Source organism: Oncorhynchus gorbuscha, linkage group LG22 (genome assembly GCF_021184085.1).
Source record: "Oncorhynchus gorbuscha isolate QuinsamMale2020 ecotype Even-year linkage group LG22, OgorEven_v1.0, whole genome shotgun sequence".
In the NCBI taxonomy this organism is placed as follows: domain Eukaryota; kingdom Metazoa; phylum Chordata; class Actinopteri; order Salmoniformes; family Salmonidae; genus Oncorhynchus; species Oncorhynchus gorbuscha.
The window spans coordinates 45,531,459-45,558,568 of record NC_060194.1 but is presented as its reverse complement, the minus strand read 5'-3'; the positions used below and the strand labels follow the sequence as shown (position 1 = coordinate 45,558,568).

Here is a 27,110-nt window from a genome sequence, read left to right as displayed (position 1 = left end):
GCCTCTATTGAATTGTGTTTTTTGGAGAAAATAGGAGGTCATGTTAGCAAGTTACTGTGTGAAACCAAGGTAAATAAAAAGCCATTCCTCTCAGTTAAACGCTATGAGCAGTTACTGCATTTTTGCTTGGTTGGACAGTATAGTACTACCACCGTGACCAAACATTTCCCAAACCAAGGTATTAAAGGCATTATTTGATAATGCAGCATGTCCGTGATGCTTCTCCTCCTGTTCTTTGTGTCTTCGGTAGTACACGAATGGAATACCACCTCTGAGTAACATTACCCAAACCACTTATTATATTATATTATATTGTACATTTGATGATACTTTGTCCTGTTTATCCCCTTAAATACTACCACTGTGACTAACATTTCCCAAACTTAAGTCAAAAGTTAAAATGATCAGAGCCTTTAACAGAAGTAACGATCAGATTAAGGTTAAAACGATCAGAGCCTCTAACAGAAGTAACGATCAGATTGAGGTTAAAACGATCAGAGCCTCTAATAGAAGTAACGATCAGATTGAGGTTAAAATGATCAGAGCCTCTAATAGAAGTGACAATCAGATTGAGGTTAAAATGATCAGAGCCTCTAATAGAAGTAACGATCAGATTGAGGTTAAAATGATCAGAGCCTCTAATAGAAGTAACGATCAGATCGAGGTTAAAATGATCAGAGCCTCTAACAGAAGTAACGATCAGATTGAGGTTAAAATGATCAGAGCCTCTAACAGAAGTAACGATCAGATTGAGGTTAAAATGATCAGAGCCTCTAACAGAAGTAACGATCAGATTGAGGTTAAAACGATCAGAGCCTCTAACAGAAGTGACGATCAGATTGAGGTTAAAACGATCAGAGCCTCTAATAGAAGTGACAATCAGATTGAGGTTAAAACGATCAGAGCCTCTAATAGAAGTGACGATCAGATTGAGGTTAAAACGATCAGAGCCTCTAATAGAACTGACGATCAGATCGAGGTTAAAACGATCAGAGCCTCTAACAGAAGTGACGATCAGATTGAGGTTAAAACGATCAGAGCCTCTAACAGAAGTGACGATCAGATTGAGGTTAAAACGATCAGAGCCTAGTGGGTGTAATAGTGTGGTGACAAACAAGGAAGCTTCCCCTGTTGTCAGAGTATTGTGTCACAATGTGTACTGTATATAAAAAAAAACACTGTGTTCTGTACACCTGTGATGCTCGGACTCTCCATACTGTTGCTCAGGCCAGAAATATGCTAGTTAGTGGCCTCTGCCATCGCATCGTAAGACCGCTTGGAGTAAACACATCACTCACTGTTTACCAAGAGACACACACACACACACACACACACACACACACACACACACACACACACACACACACACACACACACACACACACACACACACACACACACACACACACACACACACACACACACACACACACACACACACACACACACACACACACACACACACACACACACACACACAGTTAAATGAAGTGTGTGATGCTTTAAAAGGCCTACTGGCCAGGCCACTTAACATTTAATTAATGATCAGAACTCTGTCATTCTCTGTCTTCCTCTCCCCCACCTCCTCTTACCCTTCCTCTTACCCTTCCTCTCACCCCTCCTCTCACCTTTCCTCTCAGTGTGTGAATGTCTTTGTGCGTGTACCACAGGATCACTTACAGTAGTGAAGTTTATGACAGGATATGTCCTTTTGTTAAGCACTCCAGTGTGTTTGAGAGATGGTGCAACGCCACATTATGGCATTTAGAAAACCTGTTCTATCCAGGTGTCTTAGTGTTAAATGGGTTGTAGAATATGCCATAAAATCCTCATCAAACTGACCGAAAGGACATACTGTGCAATGCAGCCTGTGTCGGAGAGTCAGGGGGTATCGGTACAAAGCTTGAATGAGCTAGCTGTAAGTGATTCTTCTGCATAACGTGCCATAACTAAGGGATAAACGCACCCATTCTGTACATTAATAATGGACGATGCAAGGTAATGTAGAGAACGGAGGTGTTTATCCCATTTATACTACAGTAATGTAGAGAACGGAGGTGTTTATCCCATTTATACTACAGTAATGTAGAGAACGGAGGTGTTTATCCCATTTATACTACAGTAATGTAGAGAACGGAGGTGTTTATCCCATTTATACCACAGTAATGTAGAGAACGGAGGTGTTTATCCCATTTATACCACAGTAATGTAGAGAACAGAGGTGTTTATCCCATTTATACCACAGTAATGTAGAGAACGGAGGTGTTTATCCTGCTTATACCACAGTAATGTAGAGACCTGAGGTGTTTATCCCATTTATACTACAGTAATGTAGAGAACGGAGGTGTTTATCCCATTTATACTACAGTAATGTAGAGAACGGAGGTGTTTATCCCATTTATACTACAGTAATGTAGAGAACGGAGTGTTTATCCCATTTATACTACAGTAATGTAGAGAATGGAGGTGTTTATCCCATTTATACTACAGTAATGTAGAGAACAGAGGTGTTTATCCCATTTATACTACAGTAATGTAGAGAACAGAGGTGTTTATCCCATTTATACTACAGTAATGTAGAGAACAGAGGTGTTTATCCCATGTATACCACAGTAATGTAGAGAACGGAGGTGTTTATCCCATTTATACCACAGTAATGTGGAGAACGGAGGTGTTTATCCCATTTATACCAGAGTAATGTAGAGAACAGAGGTGTTTATCCCATTTATACTACAGTAATGTAGAGAATGGAGGTGTTTATCCCATTTATACTACAGTAATGTAGAGAACAGAGGTGTTTATCCCATTTATACTACAGTAATGTAGAGAATGGAGGTGTTTATCCCATTTATACCAGAGTAATGTAGAGAACAGAGGTGTTTATCCCATTTATACACAGTAATGGAGAGAACGGAGGTGTTTATCCCATTTATACTACAGTAATGTAGAGAACGGAGGTGTTTATCCCATTTATACTACAGTAATGTAGAGAATGGAGGTGTTTATCACATTTATACCAGAGTAATGTAGAGAACGGAGGTGTTTATCCCATTTATACCACAGTTGCCAAAGAAAACAAAACTAACATTTCTTTGTTGATGGTTTCATTTATATAAGGAAATTCATGCTTTCTCATCTTTTGGTTGCTAGAGACGTGACCCAGCCTTCAGTTCGCTTAGTTTGATATTTATGGACGTGACCCAGTCATTATTCTGATATTTATAGACGTGACCCAGTCATTATTCTGATATCTATAGACGTGACCCAGTCATTATTCTGATATTTATAGACGTGACCCAGTCATTATTCTGATATCCGTGACCCAGTCATTATTCTGATATTTATAGACGTGACCCAGTCATTATTCTGATATCTATAGACGTGACCCAGTCATTATTCTGATATTTATAGACGTGACCCAGTCATTATTCTGATATTTATAGACGTGACCCAGTCATTATTCTGATATTTATAGACGTGACCCAGTCATTATTCTGATATTTATAGACGTGACCCAGTCATTATTGAACCAGTCATTATTCTGATACTTATAGACGTGACCCAGTCATTATTCTGATACTTATAGACGTGACCCAGTCATTATTCTGATATTTATAGACGTGACCCAGTCATTATTCTGATATTTATAGACGTGACCCAGTCATTATTCTGATATCTATAGACGTGACCCAGTCATTATTCTGATATTTATAGACGTGACCCAGTCATTATTCTGATATTTATAGACGTGACCCAGTCATTATTCTGATATTTATAGACGTGACCCAGTCATTATTCTGATATTTATAGACGTGACCCAGTCATTATTCTGATATCTATAGACGTGACCCAGTCATTATTCTGATATTTATAGACGTGACCCAGTCATTATTCTGATATTTATAGACGTGACCCAGTCATTATTCTGATATTTATAGACGTGACCCAGTCATTATTCTGATATTTATAGACGTGACCCAGTCATTATTCTGATATCTATAGACGTGACCCAGTCATTATTCTGATATTTATAGACGTGACCCAGTCATTATTGAACCAGTCATTATTCTGATACTTATAGACGTGACCCAGTCATTATTCTGATATCTATAGACGTGACCCAGTCATTATTCTGATATTTATAGACTTGACCCAGTCATTATTCTGATATTTATAGACGTGACCCAGTACTCAGTTTGATATTTATAGAAGTGACCCATTGGTTAGTTTAATTAGTTCAATCATTATGGACGTGACCCAATAATTTGTTCTTTATGTTCTGTTGCAGTTTTCACTGGCAATGTTCTTATCCCTCGCGTCCTAGCTAGCTAGCTACAGTTAATACAGCCACGACCTCTGCAGACAGAATAACAGCAATGTAGCTGTTTTCTATTGACAGTCATTTGAAAACATTCATGACAATGAGCTGATGATGCCCTATTTAGACTGGCCCAGGTAGAATGAGGTTTTATATCTATTATATATAATATCAATATATCATTAAAATATCCAATGTTATTATCTATTATATATAATATCAATATATCATTAAAATATCCAATGTTATTATCTATTATATATAATATCAATATATCATTAAAATATCCAATGTTATTATCTATTATATATAATGTCAATATATCATTAAAATATCCAATGTTATTATCTATTATATATAATGTCAATATATCATTAAAATTTCCAATGTTATTATCTATTATATATAATGTCAATATATCATTAAAATATCCAATGTTATTATCTATTATATATAATGTCAATATATCATTAAAATATCCAATGTTATTATCTATTATATATAATGTCAATATATCATTAAAATATCCAATGTTATTATCTATTATATATAATATCAATATATCATTAAAATATCCAATGTTATTATCTATTATATATAATGTCAATATATCATTAAAATATCCAATGTTATTATCATTATATATAAATCAATATATCATTAAAATACAATGTTATTATCTATTATATATAATGTCAATATATCATTAAAATATCCAATGTTATTATCTATTATATATAATGTCAATATATCATTAAAATATCCAATGTTATTATCTATTATATATAATGTCAATATATCATTAAAATATCCAATGTTATTATCTATTATATATAATGTCAATATATCATTAAAATATCCAATGTTATTATCTATTATATATAATATCAATATATCATTAAAATATCCAATGTTATTATCTATTATATATAATGTCAATATATCATTAAAATATCCAATGTTATTATCTATTATATATAATGTCAATATATCATTAAAATATCCAATGTTATTATCTATTATATATAATGTCAATATATCATTAAAATATCCAATGTTATTATCTATTATATATAATGTCAATATATCATTAAAATATCCAATGTTATTATCTATTATATATAATGTCAATATATCATTAAAATATCCAATGTTATTATCTATTATATATAATGTCAATATATCATTAAAATATCCAATGTTATTATCTATTATATATAATATCAATATATCATTAAAATATCCAATGTTATTATCTATTATATATAATGTCAATATATCATTAAAATATCCAATGTTATTATCTATTATATATAATATCAATATATCATTAAAATATCCAATGTTATTATCTATTATATATAATGTCAATATATCATTAAAATATCCAATGTTATTATCTATTATATATAAGTCAATATATCATTAAAATATCAATGTTATTATCTATTATATATAATGTCAATATATCATTAAAATATCCAATGTTATTATCTATTATATATAATGTCAATATATCATTAAAATATCCAATGTTATTATCTATTATATATAATGTCAATATATCATTAAAATATCCAATGTTATTATCTATTATATATAATGTCAATATATCATTAAAATATCCAATGTTATTATCTATTATATATAATGTCAATATATCATTAAAATATCCAATGTTATTATCTATTATATATAATGTCAATATATCATTAAAATATCAATGTTATTATCTATTATATATAATGTCAATATATCATTAAAATATCCAATGTTATTATCTATTATATATAATGTCAATATATCATTAAAATATCCAATGTTATTATCTATTATATATAATGTCAATATATCATTAAAATATCCAATGTTATTATCTATTATATATAATATCAATATATCATTAAAATATCCAATGTTATTATCTATTATATATAATATCAATACATCCAATGTTATTATCTGTGAAATAGAAATGGGGGACATTTTCGGTTTCATGTATTTAGTCTAACAGGCCCACTGTGGTCCTACTACAGTCTACAGACAAGACAGAACTGTCCGATCTGAACAGCCAATCAGTGGTCCTGGTAGTCTGGGTAGAACTGATCTGAACAGCCAATCAGTGGTCCTGCTAGTCTGGGTAGACTAGGAGCAGAATAGAAGCTGAGCAAAATTGAAAAAAAACAGACAATTGTACATGTGAAATAGTTAACAACATAATAAAGAAATAAGATTCTGATGAGATTGGTAACTACATAATATACTTATACCACCCTAATCTGTATATTTCTCAGAAGAATGTATCTTCTTCAGGATTGCTCTGTCTTTGGCCAGCTTCTCCATGAACTCCTGGCAGGGGAGGTTGAAGTTTGTCTTCACAATAAGCACGGCCTTGATGGTAGGAACAGTGAACCTATTTCTTGCTGCTCTCCTTAAATCATTCATTTGGGAGAACACTCTCTCGACTGGTGCATTACTTCCAGGTAAGCACATGACAACAGACGCTAATCTAGCCAGGTTAGTGTGTGGGATGTCGTTCTCTTTGAAGTGGGTAACCACCGTGCTCCATCTCTGACTAAACGGTGTCTAAGATGTTTTCCATTCTTCATGCGATCCCCCTTTAGAAACTCTTGCAGGCCAGTAACCTCGTCACACAATGCATCCTCATTGATGGTCACATTGGGGCTTTTTTCCTGCAGTGTGCCTGCTGCCTTCACACAGAGGTTGCCTTTTTAAAAGGAGACCATGTGAATCTTTTAGATGATCTGTGTCCTTTCCCCAATGCTTGCAAGTAGTTCACAGCCGTAGTGAAGAACGATTGGGATGTTTTGAGAAAGCTCTCTTTAGACATGACTCCATTGTCCTCCAGTTCTCTCAGAAGTCCTCTGACCAAAACGGGAATGAAGTTGTCATCACGTCTTGCAGTCAATTCTGCCTCAACGTTTCTCAGAATTGCAGTGGACTCCACAGCACAGCGGTCCTGGCATTCAAGCATATTGATCATGTCACTGAATACGGTCAGGTTTCCATGGACAAAGGCCAGCCAAAGTTCAGTCAGTGGATCTTCCAACATTGCTCGCAGGACAACAGGACAACAGGGCAGAAAGAAAAAAGGATTTCAAATGGCACCTTTTCAACACTCTTTCTAGAGCAGGGAGCAGGGACAGCCAGCGAACATTACTGTGTCCTCAAATGTTATGGTACTCCTGGCCAACAAACTCACAAAGCCCTTCAGTCTTTCTACTCTGACGGTGAAAATATCCAAATATCTTTGTGAGCAGGTACTCAACATCAAGAGAAATCATACCCAAAGCTGTTCTGGCCGTGTTATGAATGATGTGGGCAGGACAAGCCAATCACCTCCCACTGCTGAGCATTTTGTATGCTGGTATGGACATTGACCCTCCCCAGCCTATTCAGTCCTCCAAAGTTGGTATTTGTGTTGTCGGCAGAGAACGTTTTCCAGGTTACATTTTTGGATGACCACCAGCACCTCAGCTGCAATCTCCTCTGCTGTTTCTCCTTTCAATTCAACTAAATCAAGCAGTTTTGTTTCCACAGATGTGTTGCCACCATATATCTTACAATATCTGACTACTATTGGCAGCAGCTTTACATGTCCATGATTGGACACATCAATGTACAGGGACACAAATTCAACCTGGTCTAGGTCCTGTGTTACCAAAGTAGTTGGCCATGGTGCTAACACGTTACTCACTATGGCATCACATTTTGTCCTAGCACGTGATGCTAACACTTTACTCACTATGGCGTCACATTTTGTCCTAGCACGTGATGCTAACACTTTACTCACTATGGCGTCACATTTTGTCCTAGCACGTGATGCTAACACGTTACTCACTATGGCGTCACATTTTGTCCTAGCACGTGATGCTAACACGTACTCACTATGGCATCACATTTTGTCCATGATGCACGTTACTCAATGCATCACAACACGTACTCACTATGGCATCACATTTTGTCCTAGCACATGATGCTAACACGTTACTCACTATGGCATCACATTTTGTCCTAGCACATGATGCTAACACGTTACTCACTATGGCTTCACATTTTGTCCTAGCACGTGATGCTAACACGTTACTCACTATGGCATCACATTTTGTCCTAGCACGTGATGCTAACACGTTACTCACTATGGCGTCACATTTTGTCCTAGCACATGTAAACTTCGGCTCATAAAGCTTCCGTGTCAGTTGTGCTGTGCAGTCCATAGATGTGTAACTATGATTGTGTCACATAGTGTGCTATGCAAAGACACCCTCCTGCAGAGCTAAATCATATTGTTCTTGGGAAGGCTCTACCTTCTTGAAGAATGTGGTGACAGAGGGCAAACCAACACGGCCAATCAGAGAGGCTTTAAGCTTTTTCGTCTGCTGATGTTCTACCACTGCTGTTCTTCTCCGGCAGCCAATTGAAAGAGAGGAATTACAAAGAGTGCAGTGAACCATTCTATCGTCTTGACCTGAGCGTATAAATGGAGATTCTCTCATCATGATTTTCATAAAGTGCATTTCCGTTTCTTGGAAAGAGTCATTGTATCTCCTCTGTCTGCTCTTCTTCACTCTCCTTGTGTCACTCTTCTTACTCTCAACTTTTTCTTCTCCTCCAATCTTTCTCTTCCTCTTTTCTTCACACGTCTTCCTTTCCTTCTCTTCACCTTTCCACCTCACTCTTCTACACTTATTATAATGCTAGTAGATTAGGGGCCTGAGGACACACAATTTATTATAATGCCAGTAGATTAGGGGCCTGAGGACACACAACGTATTATAATGCCAGTAGATTAGGGGCCTGAGGACACACAACTTATTATAATGCCAGTAGATTAGGGGCCTGAGGACACACAACTTATTATAATGCCAGTAGAGTAGGGGCCTGAGGACACACAACTTATTATAATGCCAGTAGAGTAGGGGCCTGAGGACACACAACTTATTATAATGCCAGTAGATTAGGGGCCTGAGGACACACAACTTATTATAATGCCAGTAGATTAGGGGCCTGAGGACACACAATTTATTATAATGCCAGTAGATTAGGGGCCTGAGGACACACAACTTATTATAATGCCAGTAGAGTAGGGGCCTGAGGACACACAATTTATTATAATGCCAGTAGAGTAGGGGCCTGAGGACACACAACTTATTATAATGCCAGTAGAGTAGGGGCCTGAGGACACACAACTTATTATAATGCCAGTAGATTAGGGGCCTGAGGACACACAACTTATTATAATGCCAGTAGAGTAGGGGCCTGAGGGCACACAACTTATTATAATGCCAGTAGAGTAGGGGCCTGAGGACACACAACTTATTATAATGCCAGTAGATTAGGGGCCTGAGGACACACAACTTATTATAATGCCAGTAGAGTAGGGGCCTGAGGACACACAACTTATTATAATGCCAGTAGATTAGGGGCCTGAGGACACACAACTTATTATAATGCCAGTAGATTAGGGGCCTGAGGACACACAACTTATTATAATGCCAGTAGATTAGGGGCCTGAGGACACACAACTTATTATAATGCCAGTAGAGTAGGGGCCTGAGGACACACAACTTATTATAATGCCAGTAGAGTAGGGGCCTGAGGACACACAACTTATTATAATGCCAGTAGAGTAGGGGCCTGAGGACACACAACTTATTATAATGCCAGTAGAGTAGGGGCCTGAGGACACACAACTTATTATAATGCTAGTAGATTAGGGGCCTGAGGACACACAACTTATTATAATGCCAGTAGAGTAGGGGCCTGAGGACACACAACTTATTATAATGCCAGTAGAGTAGGGGCCTGAGGACACACAACTTATTATAATGCCAGTAGAGTAGGGGCCTGAGGACACACAACTTATTATAATGCCAGTAGAGTAGGGGCCTGAGGACACACAACTTATTATAATGCCAGTAGAGTAGGGGCCTGAGGACACACAACTTATTATAATGCCAGTAGAGTAGGGGCCTGAGGACACACAACTTATTATAATGCCAGTAGATTAGGGGCCTGAGGACACACAACTTATTATAATGCCAGTAGAGTAGGGGCCTGAGGACACACAACTTATTATAATGCCAGTAGAGTAGGGGCCTGAGGACACACAACTTATTATAATGCCAGTAGAGTAGGGGCCTGAGGACACACAACTTATTATAATGCCAGTAGAGTAGGGGCCTGAGGACACACAACTTATTATAATGCCAGTAGAGTAGGGGCCTGAGGACACACAACTTATTATAATGCCAGTAGAGTAGGGGCCTGAGGACACACAACTTATTATAATGCCAGTAGAGTAGGGGCCTGAGGACACACAACTTATTATAATGCCAGTAGATTAGGGGCCTGAGGACACACAACTTATTATAATGCCAGTAGAGTAGGGGCCTGAGGACACACAACTTATTATAATGCCAGTAGAGTAGGGGCCTGAGGACACACAACTTATTATAATGCCAGTAGAGTAGGGGCCTGAGGACACACAACTTATTATAATGCCAGTAGAGTAGGGGCCTGAGGACACACAACTTATTATAATGCCAGTAGAGTAGGGGCCTGAGGACACACAACTTATTATAATGCCAGTAGAGTAGGGGCCTGAGGACACACAACTTATTATAATGCCAGTAGATTAGGGGCCTGAGGACACACAACTTATTATAATGCCAGTAGAGTAGGGGCCTGAGGACACACAACTTATTATAATGCCAGTAGAGTAGGGGCCTGAGGACACACAACTTATTATAATGCCAGTAGAGTAGGGGCCTGAGGACACACAACTTATTATAATGCTAGTAGAGTAGGGGCCTGAGGACACACAACTTATTATAATGCTAGTAGAGTAGGGGCCTGAGGACACACACTCAATGTGTTGGGAAATATGTTGTGAATGTATTGTAATGTTTTAAAAGTTGAATAGCCATAATAAATACAAAATACAAACACTGGTCATTGAGAGGAGATCGCATTGCATATCAAAACACTAAGCTAGAAGCTAGCAAAATAGTTTGTGCTAGCAAACCTGCCAATATGACAACCGAATTCAAAAACAGCTGGTCAAACTAGAAACATGTGGGAGGATTTGATAGCATTGCGCCACTAAACTAGAAACATGGGAGGATTTGACAGCATTGCGCCACTAAACTAGAAACATGGGAGGATTTGACAGCATAGTGCCACTAAACTAGAAACATGGGAGGATTTGACAGCATTGTGCCATTAAAATACAAACATGAGGGAGGATTTGACAGCATAGCAACACTAAACTAGAAACATGTGGGAGGATTAGACTGCATTGCGCCACTAAACTAGAAACATGAGGGAGGATTTGACAGCATTAAGCCACTAAACTAGAAACATGGGAGGATTTGACAGCATTAAGCCACTAAACTAGAAACATGGGAGGATTTGACAGCATTAAGCCACTAAACTAGAAACATGGGAGGATTTGACAGCACAGCGCCACTAAACTAGAAACATGGGAGGATTTGACAGCACAGTGCCACTAAACTAGAAACATGTGGGAGGATTAGACTGCATTGTGCCACTAAACTAGAAACATGGGAGGATTTGACAGCATTGCGCCACTAAACTACAAACATGAGGGAGGATTTGACAGCATAGCAACACTAAACTAGAAACATGTGGGAGGATTAGACTGCATTGCGCCACTAAACTAGAAACATGTGGGAGGATTAGACTGCATTGCGCCACTAAACTAGAAACATGGGAGGATTTGACAGCATTAAGCCACTAAACTAGAAACATGAGAGGATTTGACAGCACAGCGCCACTAAACTAGAAACATGTGGGAGGATTTGACAGCACAGCGCCACTAAACTAGAAACATGAGAGGATTCGACAGCACAGCGCCACTAAACTAGAAACACGGGAGGATTCGACAGCACAGCGCCACTTGCGTCATGACTTCAACAGTAGAGACCAGAGAAATTGATGTTCATCTCTCACCACGTTAATGTCATCAGATACTCTTTTTTTTAAAGGAAGAATTTTACGAAAAGGTATTGACAGCACATTGATAGGCAATACTATACATGTTTTAAAAATAGTACAGATTTAAAAGAAAAACATTACTCTTAAATCGCAAACCACCGTGACTAAAATATGCAGAGGAAAAACATCCTTAGAGTCTTTGTTGTTCCATAAGTAAACACCCCCACGCTGTTCTCGATAAGCTTTCGAGCAGCTGGTGATGTAAGCACAGTAAAGAATCCTACCTAAAAGTGCAGAGTAGGACGATAGCGATAGTGAGGGAGATGAGAGAGAGACTGTGTCCGATAGTGTAGCCTACTTTCACTGCCCAGTAGAACTCCTCCTGAGAGAAACACACAAGTAGACACATTAAAACATGTTACTGCTCACACAGTTCAAAGCTAAACAAATAAATAAACAATAACAAAGAGGGCCAACCCACCTCTGTTTTGGTAAAAAGCTGAAAGATGGGCCTGGAGAAAAGTAACCACTCTTAAATTCATAGACAGAGCTATGGATGCAAAGACTGACCACCCATGGTCATACAGTATAAAATGATCTATTTTTATCGACAAGTTTATATTTTAGGTTCTGATGGGGTACAACAGTTGAACTAAGCTCATATTCTTCAAGAATCAAGTTTTATTCTTCAAGAATCAAGTTATATTCTTCAAGAATCAAGTTATATTCTTCAAGAATCAAGTTATATTCTTCAAGAATCAAGTTATATTCTTCAAGAATCAAGTTATATTCTTCAAGAATCAAGTTATATTCTTCAAGAATCAAGTTATATTCTTCAAGAATCAAGTTATATTCTTCAAGAATCAAGTTATATTCTTCGGAGATCTTTGTGGGCTATACTCGGCCTTGTCTCAGGATGGTAAGTTGGTGGTTGAAGATTTCCCTCTAGTGGTGTGGGGGCTGTGCTTTGGCAAAGTGGGTGGGGTTATATCCTTCCTGTTTGGCCCTGTCCGGGGGTGTCCTCGGATGGGGCCACAGTGTCTCCTGACCCCTCCTGTCTCAGCCTCCAGTATTTATGCTGCAGTAGTTTATGTGTCGGGGGGCTAGGGTCAGTTTGTTTATCTGGAGTACTTCTCCTGTCCTATTCGGTGTCCTGTGTAAATCTAAGTGTGCGTTCTCTAATTCTCTCCTTCTCTCTTTCTTTCTCTCTCTCGGAGGACCTGAGCCCTAGAACCATGCCCCAGGACTACCTGACATGATGACTCCTTGCTGTCCCCAGTCCACCTGGCCATGCTGCTGCTCCAGTTTCAACTGGCCTGGGCCCTAGGACCATGTCCCAGGACTACCTGACATGAGGACTCCTTGCTGTCCCCAGTCCACCTGGCCATGCTCCTGCTCCAGTTTCAACTGTTCTGCCTTACTATTATTCAACCATGCTGGTCATTTATGAACATTTGAACATCTTGGCCACGTTCTGTTATAATCTCCACCCGGCACAGCCAGAAGAGGACTGGCCACCCCACATATGCTCTCTCTAATTCTCTCTTTCTTTCTCTCTCTCGGAGGACCTGAGCCCTAGGACCGTGCCCCAGGACTACCTGACATGATGGCTCCTTGCTGTCCCCAGTCCACCTGACTGTGCTGCTGCTCCAGTTTCAACTGTTCTGCCTTATTATTATTTGACCATGCTGGTCATTTATGAACATTTGAACATCTTGGTCATGTTCTGTTATAATCTCTACCCGGCACAGCCAGAAGAGGACTGGCCACCCCACATAGCCCGGTTCCTCTCTAGGTTTCTTCCTAGGTTTTGGCCTTTCTAGGGAGTTTTTCCTAGCCACCGTGCTTTTACACCTGCATTGTTTGCTGTTTGGGGTTTTAGGCTGGGTTTCTGTACAGCACTTTGAGATATCAGCTGATGTACGAAGGGCTATATAAATAAATTTGATTTGATTTGATTTGATTTGATTCAAGAATCAAGTTTTATTCTTCAAGAATCAAGTTATATTCTTCAAGAATCAAGTTTTATTCTTCAAGAATCAAGTTATATTCTTCAAGAATCAAGTTATATTCTTCAAGAATCAAGTTTTATTAATGAAGTTTTATTCTAACAATAAGATGATTTATGTTAATTTGTATTTAACCTTTATTTAACTAGGCAAGTCAAGTAAGAACAAATTCTTACGACGCTGGGCCAATTGCAAACCCGGACGACGCTGGGCCAATTGCAAACCCGGACGACGCTGGGCCAATTGCAAACCCGGACGACGCTGGGCCAATTGCAAACCCGGACGACGCTGGGCCAATTAAAAACCCGGACGACGCTGGGCCAATTGCAAACCCGGACGACGCTGGGCCAATTGCAAACCCGGACGACGCTGGGCCAATTGCAAACCCGGACGACGCTGGGCCAATTGCAAACCCGGACGACGCTGGGCCAATTGCAAACCCGGACGACGCTGGGCCAATTGTGCACCTCTAGCACTGAGATGGAGTGCCTCTTAGACCGCTGTGCCACTCGGGAGTCCGAAATTCTAGATTTAACACATTGGCAAATCTATAATGGTCGAGCACTATCCTCCGACAATTACTTTCTTTCTGATGTAATTCTAATTTCTGGACAAGGCTTAAAATACAGGATACATTCTAGTTACATCATATGATTGTGGAAAACACAAGGCCCTAATAATGGTACCCTATTCCATACTGTAGTCCACTACTTTAGACCAGGCCCATAGGGCACCCTATTCCATACTGTAGTCCACTACTTTAGACCAGGTCCATAGGGCACCCTATTCCATACTGTAGTCCACTACTTTAGACCAGGCCCATAGGGCACCCTATTCCATACTGTAGTCCACTACTTTAGACCAGGCCCATAGGGCACCATATTCCATACTGTAGTCCACTACTTTAGACCAGGCCCATAGGGCACCCTATTCCATACTGTAGTCCACTACTTTAGACCAGGCCCATAGGGCACCCTATTCCATACTGTAGTCCACTACTTTAGACCAGGCCCATAGGGCACCCTATTCCATACTGTAGTCCACTACTTTAGACCAGGCCCATAGGGCACCCTATTCCATACTGTAGTCCACTACTTTAGACCAGGCCCATAGGTCACCCTATTCCATACTGTAGTCCACTACTTTAGACCAGGCCCATAGGGCACCCTATTCCATACTGTAGTCCACTACTTTAGACCAGGCCCATAGGTCACCCTATTCCATACTGTAGTGGGAATTGAGTGGCATTTCAAATGTAGCCTTCAAACATGCTCCTTTACTCCAGGGAGCAACATGTCAAGTCTGTTGGTATTGTAGCTCCATGTGGCCGACTCAGTTTGAATCCAGGCTGTCTGTGCACCACCAGACCATTTTAGCCCGCTGAGCTGAAGCCTGGGCATTAGCTCGGGGACCAAAACACTTTTTTAACATAAAGTAAAAAGCCATTGTCTTGTTATCACCGTTACACAAATACAAAGGTCACTGATTTATGAACGTTGGTCAATAATGATTAGAAATGTATTGATGGATCTGTAAAAAGACACGGGTTGCCATACCTACCTTGTCATCATCATCAACTTTGGTGACATTGGCGTTGTACCCACAATTCAGTGCATAGGAAGCAGGGGTAACCTCAGACCAGCCATCACTGGTGCAGGTCTTCGACAGGTTACCTAGATGACAGAGAGGACAGGTGAAACAGGTTACCTAGACGACAAAGGGGACAGGTGTAACAGGTTACCTAGATGACAGAGAGGACAGGTGTAACAGGTTACCTAGATGACAGAGAGGACAGGTGTAACAGGTTACCTAGACGACAAAGAGGACATGTGTAACAGGTTACCTAGATGACAGAGAGGACAGGTGTAACAGGTTACCTAGATGACAAAGAGGACAGGTGGAAAGGTTACCTAGACAACAGAGCGGACAGTTATAACAGGTTACCTAGACGACAGAGAGGACAGGTATTCAATATTGTTACTGTAATTTATTTACAGTACCAATAATGCTACTGTAGTCATTTTACAGTAACATACTGTTCCTGTAGAGACTTATTTGCATATTTCCCAGTGCCTTGCCTTTAAAATGAATTGTAGAGTTACCATCCATGACTGTTTTTGTTAGTGACAGAGACATAGCTGTTGCATTCATCCTTGTTCAGTCTTGTGGCCAAGTGAGATTGTAAGAGAATAGGTTGTCATTCAAATTAAATTATGGCAGAATTTATCGGGACCCCACCCCAAATCTAATGACACAGCCTTTCTATTTTTACATCAACAAATAACCTTCAATGAATTACATTTTCATCTCTTACCAAAATTCAAGAAACCAATAAATAAACGTACTCAATGAAATAATATATTTTTTTAAAATGATCTTTCTCTAAAACTTTTGTGTATTGTCCCGAATCCCCAAACTGACAAGGTAAAAATCTGTTGTTCTTCCCCTGAATAGGTAGTTAACCCACTGTTCCCCAGGCGCCAATGATGTGCATGTCGAATAAGGCAGCCCCCCCCCCTCTCTGATTCAGAGGGGTTGGCTTAGACGCGGAATATACATTTCAGTTGAATGCGTTCAGCTGTACAACTGACTAGGCCTCCCCCTTTCCCTTTCCCATACAATAATTTATACTCTTATTTTATTTTGTCTCCTCCCCCCCAAAGAAAACATTTTTACATTTATTTTGGCGACCTCACTGCAGTTCCTCCCCTGACATTGAATATCACTGTAACGGCCTAATAACCCTCACCAAGGACCCCACTGGACTGAGGGGAAGCCCACTACTGAGAGGAAGCCCAGTACTGAGAGGAAGCTCAGGCAGGTAGTTGGCTCCGGCAGATCCTGGCTGGCTGGCGGATCTGGAAGAGTCTGGTTGACTGGCAGATCTGGAAGAGACTGGCTGACTGGCGGCTTTGTGCAGACTGGCAGCTCTGGATGCTCCATGCAAACTGGCAGCTCTGGCTGCTCCATGCAGACTGGCAGCTTTGGCTGCTCCATGCAGACTGGCAGCTCTATGCAGACTGGCAGCTCTGGCTGCTCCATGCAAACTGGCAGCTCTGGCTGCTCCATGCAGGCTGGCAGCTCTGGCTTCTCCATGCAGACTGGCAGCTTTGTGCAGACTGGCAGCTCTGGCTGCTCCATGCAAACTGGCAGCTCAGGCTGCTCCATGCAAACTGGCAGCTCTGGCTGCTCCATGCAGACTGGCAGCTTTGTGCAGACTGGCAGCTCTGGCTGCTCCATGCAAACTGGCAGCTCAGGCTGCTCCATGCAAACTGGCAGCTCTGGCTGCTCCATGCAGTCTGACAGCTCAGGCTGCTCCATGCAGACTGGCAGCTCAGGCTGCGCTGAACATGCAGGAGGCTCCGGCAGCGCTGTAGAGGAGGAAGGCTCTGGAAGCGCTGAACAGGCGGGAGACTCCGGCAGCGCAGGAGAGGAGGAAAGCTCTGGCTGCGCTAAACAGGCGGGAGGCTCCGACAGCGCTAGAGAGAAGGAATGCTCTGGCTGCGCTAAACAGGCGGGAGACTCCGGCAGCGCTAAACAGGTGGGAGACTCTGACAGCACTGGAGAGGAGAAAGGCTCTGGCTGCGCTGAACAGGCGAGGCGCACTGAAGGCCTGGTGCGTGGTGCTGGAACTGGTGGTACTGGACCGAGGACACGCACAGGAAGCCTGGTGCGGGGAGCTGCCACCGGAGGACTGGTGTGTGAAGGTGGCACAGGATGGACCGGACTGTGAAGGTGTACTGGAGAGCCTGAGAGCAGGGCTGGCACAGGACGTGCGAGGCTAGGTAGGTACACAGGAGGCCTAATGCGTGAGGCTGGCACAATTTTCACCAGCCGACTAACACGCACCTCAGGACGAGTATGGAGCACTGACCCAGGTGCCATTAAATCCCCGACACGCTCCGTCGGAAAATATCGGAACTAAAGCACCATACTAGCAACTCCCTCATTACTCTCTCCTCCACTTTCCCCATTAACTCCTTCACAGTCTCTACTTTGCTCACCTCTAACACCGGCTCTGGTTCTGGTCTCCACCTTGGCTCCTCACGATCAACAGGGAGAGTTGGCTCAGGTCTGACTCCTGACTCTGCCACACTCTCCCTGAGCCCCACCCCAATACATTTTTGGGGCTGACTCTTGGGTTTCCTTTTGCGCCGTCGTGCTTGTCTCTCCAACTCCATTCTTCTATAACCCTCTTCGCACTGCTCCAGCGAATCCCAGGCGGGCTCCGGTACTCTCCCTGGGTCGAACGCCCACCTGTCTATTTCCTCCCAAGTAGTGTAGTCCCGATATTGTTGCTCCTGCTGCCGCTGTTGTTTCTCCTCATACCAGCGTCTCTCAGCTCTGACCGCCTCCAGTTCTTCTTTGGGGCGGCGATATTCTCCAGGCTGATCCCAGGGTCCTTCTCCGAACAATTCATCCTCCCATGTCCATTCCTCTTTTCGCTGCTCCTGCTGTCGCTGCCTGTTACCACACTGCTTGGTCCTGTTGTGGTGGGTGATTCTGTAACGGCGTTCGTCTGTCGAAAGAGAGTCGGACCAAAATGTGGCGTGGTGGTTACTCATGTTCTTTAATACAAATAATGACGATACATGAAATAAACTAAATACACAAAAACAACAAACGGAACGCGAAAACCTATACAGCCTATTTAGTGAAAACAAACACAGAGACAGGAACAAACACCCACGAAATACACAGTGAAACCCAGGCTACCTAAATATGGTTCCCAATCAGAGACAACGAGAATCACCTGACTCTGATTGAGAACCGCCTCAGGCAGCCGATCCTAATCTAGACTCCCCTACTCAGCCGCAATCCCAATACCTACTAAACCCCAATACAAAAACACACCACAAAATAAACCCATGTCACACCCTGGCCTGACCAAATAAATAACGAAAACACAAAATACTAAGACCAAGGCGTGACAATCACTGCTTTAACACAATACGTATTTCATAAGACCTTATAGTTTTACTCTTATACAGTGGTCTGAACCTCTTATACAGTGGTCTGAACCTCTTATACAGTGGTCTGAACCTCTTATACAGTGGTCTGAACCTCTTATACAGTGGTCTGAACCTCTTATACAGTGGTCTGAAACTCTTATACAGTGGTCTGAAAACCTTATACAGTGGTCTGAACCTCTTATACAGTGGTCTGAACCTCTTATACAGTGGTCTGAACCTCTTATACAGTGGTCTGAAACTCTTATACAGTGGTCTGAAACTCTTATACAGTGGTCTGAAACTCTTATACAGTGGTCTGAACCTCTTATACAGTGGTCTGAACCTCTTATACAGTGGTCTGAAACTCTTATACAGTGGTCTGAACCTCTTATACAGTGGTCTGAAACTCTTATACAGTGGTCTGAACCTCTTATATAATAATAAATAATAATAATATATGCCATTTAGTTATTGATCTTTGTGTAGCATGAGATTAATCAATCAAAACACAGATGTGAAAAACAGTTGTTAAACAATCTACCTGTATTACAGTCATGTGATTACAATTGCATACATGGTGGTTTTACGGTTACCAATGTTGTTAGTAATCCAATTTCTCTATTGTCTAACCACTGAGGCTCACCCTCCAAGGGGCCAGTGTTCTACATGTAGCTCTAACCACAATTGATGATGATTTATTTGGTTGATGTGCCTTTCCCTAATGATATATGTTTGCTTTAATAGGGTAGCCTAGTGGTTACTAGTCCAACTCTCTAACCACTAGGCTACCCTGCCGCCTCTACACTCTAACCACTAGGCTACCCTGCCGCCTCTACACTCTAACCACTAGGCTACCCTGCCGCCTCTACACTCTAACCACTAGGCTACCTGCCTCCTCTACACTCTAACCACTAGGCTACCCTGCCGCCTCTACACTCTAACCACTAGGCCACGCTGCCGCGGATGAGCTTGGGCTTTGTATGGCATTCTATTTGAATATTCAGAAATACTGAAGCACTACCGTGTTTTATGTTGCATGACTTTGTTGCCATGTCCTAAATACATCAAATATTTCCCGGCCATTACATTTGTTTTCCCACAATGCAATGTCATTAACGGTATTTTTATTTTAAAGTGTAGGTAACAGAAGGTACAGTCATTTACAGGTGATCTCCAAAACCAAAACATTACGTTTTCATATGTTCAGCTCAATCAAGTTAAAATACAGTAGTTCAACAGAGCCCAACTCTGACATTTGTTTTCAAAATGATTTTGGTTAAGCTTTTTCTCTATTATGCTATCTTTTGTGCTACCCCCACTACCCCCTAATCTTCTACCCCCAGAAGACCCCCTAATCTTATTCCCCCACTCTACCCCTAATCTTCTACCCCCACTCTACCCCCAATCTTCTACTACCCCCTAATCTTCTACCCCCTAATCTTCTCCCCCCACTCTACCCCTAATCTTCTTCCTCCACTCTACCCCTAATCTTATTCCCCCACTCTACCCCCTTCTCTACCCTCTTCCCTACCCCCTCTACCCCCCTCTACCCCCACTCTATCCCCTTCTCTACCCCCACTCTATCCCCTTCTCTACCCCCACTCTATCCCCTTCTCTACCCCCCTCTACCCCTCCTCTACCCCCACTCTACCCTCTTCTCTACCCTCTTCTCTACCCCCACTCTACCCTCTTCTCTACCCCCTCTACCCCTTCTCTACCCCTTCTCTACCCCCACTCTACCCTCTTCTCTACCCCACTCTACCCTCTTCTCTACCCCCACTCTATCCCCTTCTCTACCCCCACTCTACCCTCTTCTCTACCCCCTCTACCCCCACTCTACCCTCTTATCAACCCCCACTCTATCCCCTTCTCTACCCTCTTCTCTACCCCCCTCTACCCCCCCACTCTACCCTCTTCTCTACCCCCACTCTATCCCCTTCTCTACCCCCACTCTACCCTCTTCTCTACCCCCTCTACCCCCACTCTACCCTCTTCTCTACCCCCACTCTATCCCCTTCTCTACCCTCTTCTCTACCCCCCTCTACCCCCTTCTCTACCCCACTCTACCCTCTTCTCTACCCCCACTCTATCCCCTTCTCTACCCCCATTCTACCCTCTTCTCTACCCCCTCTACCCCCACTCTACCCTCTTCTCTACCCCCACTCTATCCCCTTCTCTACCCTCTTCTTTACCCCCCTCTACCCCCTTCTCTACCCCTTCTCTACCCCCCTCTACCCCCTTCTCTACCCCCTTCTCTACCCCCCCCCAATCTTCAAAGCAATCAAACCAAGTGTTGAGAAATCTCTTCTGCCTTCCCACTCCACTGATCAACACAACAGTCTCCTCCAAGGAGCACAAAAAAACAAGACACATTCTCGGTGAAATACTAGTGGTTTCTTCTCGTCTTTAAATATCAGAAGGGGCTACTTTTTCCCTCCTTTATTCAGATCCAATTATTTTACACAGAGAGTCTCACTGGAACATAGTCCACTTCAGCAAATTGTAGTCTTTACTGTCAGGATGGGATATGATGGCCCCGGTGATACACTGAGGCTTACAGGTTCTGTGTGTGTGTGTGTGTGTGTGTGTGTGTGTGTGTGTGTGTGTGTGCGTGCGTGCGTGCGTGCGTGCGTGCGTGCGTGCGTGCGTGCGTGCGTGAGTGAGTGAGTGTGTGAAAAACAAAAGAAAAAGCTGTATTGTCACAGATAGGTGCAGTGGAATGTGTTGTTTTACAGGTTCAGCCATGGTAGTACGGCACCCCTGGAGTAAATTAGGGTCACGTGCCTTGCTCAAGGGCACATCGGCAGATGTGTCGGCTCAGGAAATCGAACCAGCAACCTTTCAGTTAGGCTACCTGCCGCCCTAAACGCCATCTGTTGTCTTAATTACCCAGGACCTGGACACACAGGGAAAGGGTCTACAGTATGGTCTATGGGGACACAGGGTAAGGGTCTACAGTATGGTCTATGGGGACACAGGGTAAGGGTCTATAGTATGGTCTATGGGGACACAGGGTACGGGTCTATAGTATGGTCTATGGGGACACAGGGTACGGGTCTATAGTATGGTCTATGGGGACACAGGGGTCTATGGGGACACAGGGTCTATAGTATGGTCTATGGGGACACAGGGTACGGGTCTATAGTATGGTCTATGGGGACACAGGGTACGGGTCTATAGTATGGTCTATGGGGACACAGGGTAAGGGTTTACAGTATGGTCTATGGGGACACAGGGTAAGGGTTTACAGTATGGTCTATGGGGACACACAGGGTAAGGGTCTATAGTATGGTCTATGGGGACACAGGGTACGGGTCTATAGTATGGTCTATGGGGACACAGGGTAAGGGTCTATAGTATGGTCTATGGGGACACAGGGTAAGGGTCTATAGTATGGTCTATGGGGACACAGGGTAAGGGTCTATAGTATGGTCTATGGGGACACAGGGTAAGGGTCTATAGTATGGTCTATGGGGACACAGGGTAAGGGTCTATAGTATGGTCTATGGGGACACAGGGTAAGGGTCTATAGTATGGTCTATGGGGACAGGGTCTATAGTATGGTGGGGACACAGGGTAAGGGTCTATAGTATGGTCTATGGGGACACAGGGTAAGGGTCTATAGTATGGTCTATGGGGACACAGGGTAAGGGTCTATAGTATGGTCTATGGGGACACAGGGTAAGGGTCTATAGTATGGTCTATGGGGACACACAGGGTAAGGGTCTACAGTATGGTCTATGGGGACACACAGGGTAAGGGTCTATAGTATGGTCTATGGGGACACAGGGTAAGGGTCTATAGTATGGTCTATGGGGACACACAGGGTAAGGGTCTACAGTATGGTCTATGGGGACACACAGGGTAAGGGTCTATAGTATGGTCTATGGGGACACAGTGTAAGGGTTTACAGTATGGTCTATGGGGACACAGTGTAAGATATGATCACAAGGATGAACAGGAAGGATAGAAACTACACTGTCTAGAAAGTTGTTCGTTCCTAGTGAATATTCACATATCAAAACCACATTAGTTCATATCAACAGATCAAAACAATAATACAACTGATGGATTGATTGGTGTAAAGCATTTGGAAATACATAACAGGCATTACTGAAGAAGGAATGGTTTAGAATGTTACCATTCTTCACTCACTACTAGAGAAATGTCAGCCACAAACACACTAGCCTTCAAAAGTCCCCCCCCCCCCACCCCACCCCACAGTAAACACAATATTATCGCTGAATTCAAGTTGGTTTGCTCATAGTGTAACGGATGTGAAACGATAGCTTAGTTAGCGGTGGTGCGCGCTAAATAGTGTTTCAATCTGTGACATCACTTGCTCTGAGACCTTGAAGTAGCAGTTCCCCCTTTGCTCTGCAAGGGCCGCGGCTTTTGTGGAGCGATGGGTCCCGATGCTTAGTGGGTGGCTGTTGTTGATGTGTGCAGAGGGTCCCTGGTTCGAGCCCGGGTATGGGCGAGGGGACGGTCTAAAGTTATACTGTTACAATAGCAGAGGAGCAGAGGAGTATACTGTATGAAAAAAAGGAGGTTCAATGTGTTAGCTAGCTAACGTGCCTAAGTATTATGAAATAACTTTGTAATATTTTTATTTATTTTTTAGAAAGAGAAGCTTGGTCTAATTGACTCAATAGTCACATTGAAGTTTATCTTTCTTTAATGATCGAGAAAATCTGTCGTTATTTCTGGTTGTTTATCAATGAGTTAGCTGGCTAACTGCTTTTGCAGTATACCCTCTCTGGTCTGTAGCATGAGTTGGAACAACAGGCAGTGATGTAGCATGTTAGCTTGAGTTGGAACAACAGGCGGTGATGTAGCATGTTAGCTTGAGTTGGAACAACAGGCGGTGATGTAGCATGTTAGCTTGAGTTGGAACAACAGGCGGTGATGTAGCATGTTAGCTTGAGTTGGAACAACAGGCGGTGATGTAGCATGTTAGCTTGAGTTGGAACAACAGGCGGTGATGTAGCATGTTAGCTTGAGTTGGAACAACAGGCGGTGATGTAGCATGTTAGCTTGAGTTGGAACAACAGGCGGTGATGTAGCATGTTAGCTTGAGTTGGAACAACAGGCGGTGATGTAGCATGTTAGCATGTTTGAGTTGGAACAACAGGCGGTGATGTAGCATGTTAGCTTGAGTTGGAACAACAGGCGGTGATGTAGCATGTTAGCTTGAGTTGGAACAACAGGCGGTGATGTAGCATGTTAGCATGAGTTGGAACAACAGGCGGTGATGTAGCATGTTAGCTTGAGTTGGAACAACAGGCAGTGATGTAGCATGTTAGCTTGAGTTGGAACAACAGGCAGTGATGTGGCATGTTAGCTTGAGTTGGAACAACAGGCAGTGATGTGGCATGTTAGCTTGAGTTGGAACAACAGGCAGTGATGTAGCATGTTAGCTTGAGTTGGAACAACAGGCAGTGATGTAGCATGTTAGCTTGAGTTGGAACAACAGGCAGTGATGTAGCATGTTAGCTTGAGTTGGAACAACAGGCAGTGATGTAGCATGTTAGCTTGAGTTGGAACAACAGGCAGTGATGTAGCATGTTAGCATGAGTTGGAACAACAGGCAGTGATGTAGCATGTTAGCATGGAATTCTGTTGTTCATTTGGATATAATGTTGTCAGCAGCTTTCAATGCGTTATGCTGTTTTGGTAAAGCTGACAATGATGACTCAAGTAGCCTACATTGTAACGGAAAACTACAATTTATACCGTCATTTGTTTCGTATTATCAACAGTGCAATACCCTAAAACCTTGTACTGTAAATGATGGTGCATTGTGGGAAAATGTTGTGGACAGGGAAATCATTTCTGTATTGTGTATGGTACTGTAATTCCAACCCACAGAATACAGTACTGTACCGTATTTTAGGAGCTCCAAAAACCTTTTGACCACTAGTGGCTGCATGGTATTGTTGTTTACATGAACATATTTTGAGTCGTGCCTTGTAAGCGGCTATATTTATTGAACCTGTGAAAGAGAATGCTGTACCAATTGAACTGCTGTGTGGTTATAGTGGCACGTCAATTAAATGTAAAATGTATTAGGGACAGATTGGAATGGCAGCAAGTCTTAAACCTTTTTAATGGTTGAATATTTAACCACGTCCTACTGGTCGGTTTGGCCCTGCAGTCGCTGACAGTTTTTTGACGCCTTTTGTTTAAGGCCTCTAAAAGTACAAGTGATATAAAACACCAACTGTTCATTAATACGCTGTCATGTGTAAACACTTCGCCTAGCAGCCAACCTGCTTGCAACAATCCCTTGCAATAACAGTTAAATACTGTGAAATTTCATTCATTCATCCATTCAAACATCCATTCAAACATCTATTCAATCATCCATTTAATCATCCATTCAATCATCCATTCATTCCAAGGTTTTACAGTATAATACAGTATTTGTACTGTGTGTCATTGCACAGTACTTGATTCAGTCCAGTCTTTACATGACAGTAGGTGTCCTGTAATATGAAATACAGAAATCGACTTGCCACTGAGCTGTTTGTAAATTACTGTCAAATTCATGGCAACCGATGGCAGTGTATCAAGATATATATATAGACAAAATGTGTAAAAACAGAATACGCATAGAAACTATAAACATGAGCAAAACAACAACATGCAGAAGATGTCGGCCCCAGTTATCTCAAACAGCAGGAAACAGAGACAAGACAGAGTGAGAGAGAGAGAGAGAGAGAGAGAGAGAGAGAGAGAGAGAGAGAGAGAGAGAGAGAGAGAGAGAGAGAGAGAGAGAGAGAGAGAGAGAGAGAGAGAGAGAGAGAGAGAGAGAGAGAGAGAGAGAGAGAGAGACAGAGAGAGAGAGAGAGAGAGAGAGAGAGAGAGAGAGAGAGAGAGAGAGAGAGAGAGAGAGAGAGAGAGAGAGAGAGAGAGAGAGAGAGATCGAGGTAGAAAGAGGGACAGAGAGAGAGAGAGAGAGAGCGAGAGAGCGAGATCGAGGTAGAGAGAGGGACAGAGAGCGAGAGAGCGAGAGAGCGAGATCGGGGTAGAGAGAGGGACAGAGAGCGAGAGAGCGAGAGAGAGAGAGAGAGCGAGAGAGAGCGAGAGAGAGAGAGAGAGAGAGAGAGAGAGAGAGAGAGAGAGGTAGAAAGAGAGAAACAGAGGCAAAGAGAGATAGAAGAGAGAGAGATGTAGAAAGGGGCAGAGAGAGAGATGCAGAGAGAGAGATGTAGAAAGGGGCAGAGAGAGAGATGCAGAGAGAGAGATGAAGAGAGAGAGAGAGAGAGAGGAGATAAGCCATTTGTAATGTCTTTACTGTTTTTAAACTTCTGTATGTGTAATGTTTACTATTAATTTTTGTTGTTTTTCACTTTATATATTCACTTTGTATGTTGTCTACCTCACTTGCTTTGGCAATGTTAACACATGTTTCCCATGCCAATAAAGCCCTTGAATTGAATTGAATTGGGAGAGAGAGATTGATGGGAGAGAGAGATTGAGAGAGAGAGAGGGGGACAGAAAGAATGAGAGAGATGAAGAGAGAGAGAGAGCAAGGGCAGCAGAAAGAGAGAGAGAGAGAGAGAGAGAGAGAGAGAGAGAGAGAGAGAGAGAGAGAGAGAGAGAGAGAGAGAGAGAGAGAGAGAGAGAGAGAGAGAGAGAGAGATTGAGAGAGAAGGAGAGAGAGAGAGAGAGAGAGAGAGAGAGAGAGAGAGAGAGAGAGAGAGAGAGAGAGAGAGAGAGAGGAGAGAGAGAGACAGAGAGAGAGAGAGAGAGAGAGAGAGAGAGAGACAGAGAAAGAGAGAGAGAGAGAGAGAGAGAGAGAGAGAAGAGAGAGAGAGAGAGAGAGAGAGACAGAGAGTGAGGGAG

At 42.2% G+C, this 27,110-nt stretch overlaps 1 protein-coding gene across 1 annotated transcript in view; it reads right to left on the bottom strand.

Moving 5' to 3' along the window:
* Positions 1-27,110, bottom strand: part of LOC124009992 (vasoactive intestinal polypeptide receptor-like) — a 135,548-nt gene that overhangs the window by 36,864 nt on the left and 71,574 nt on the right. The window contains exons 4-5 of the mRNA XM_046322284.1: positions 15,868-15,980; positions 12,583-12,680 (exon numbers count right to left, since the gene is read on the bottom strand). Of these exons, the coding sequence (XP_046178240.1) occupies positions 12,583-12,680; positions 15,868-15,980 (211 nt within the window). The remainder of the gene's footprint in view (positions 1-12,582; positions 12,681-15,867; positions 15,981-27,110) is intronic.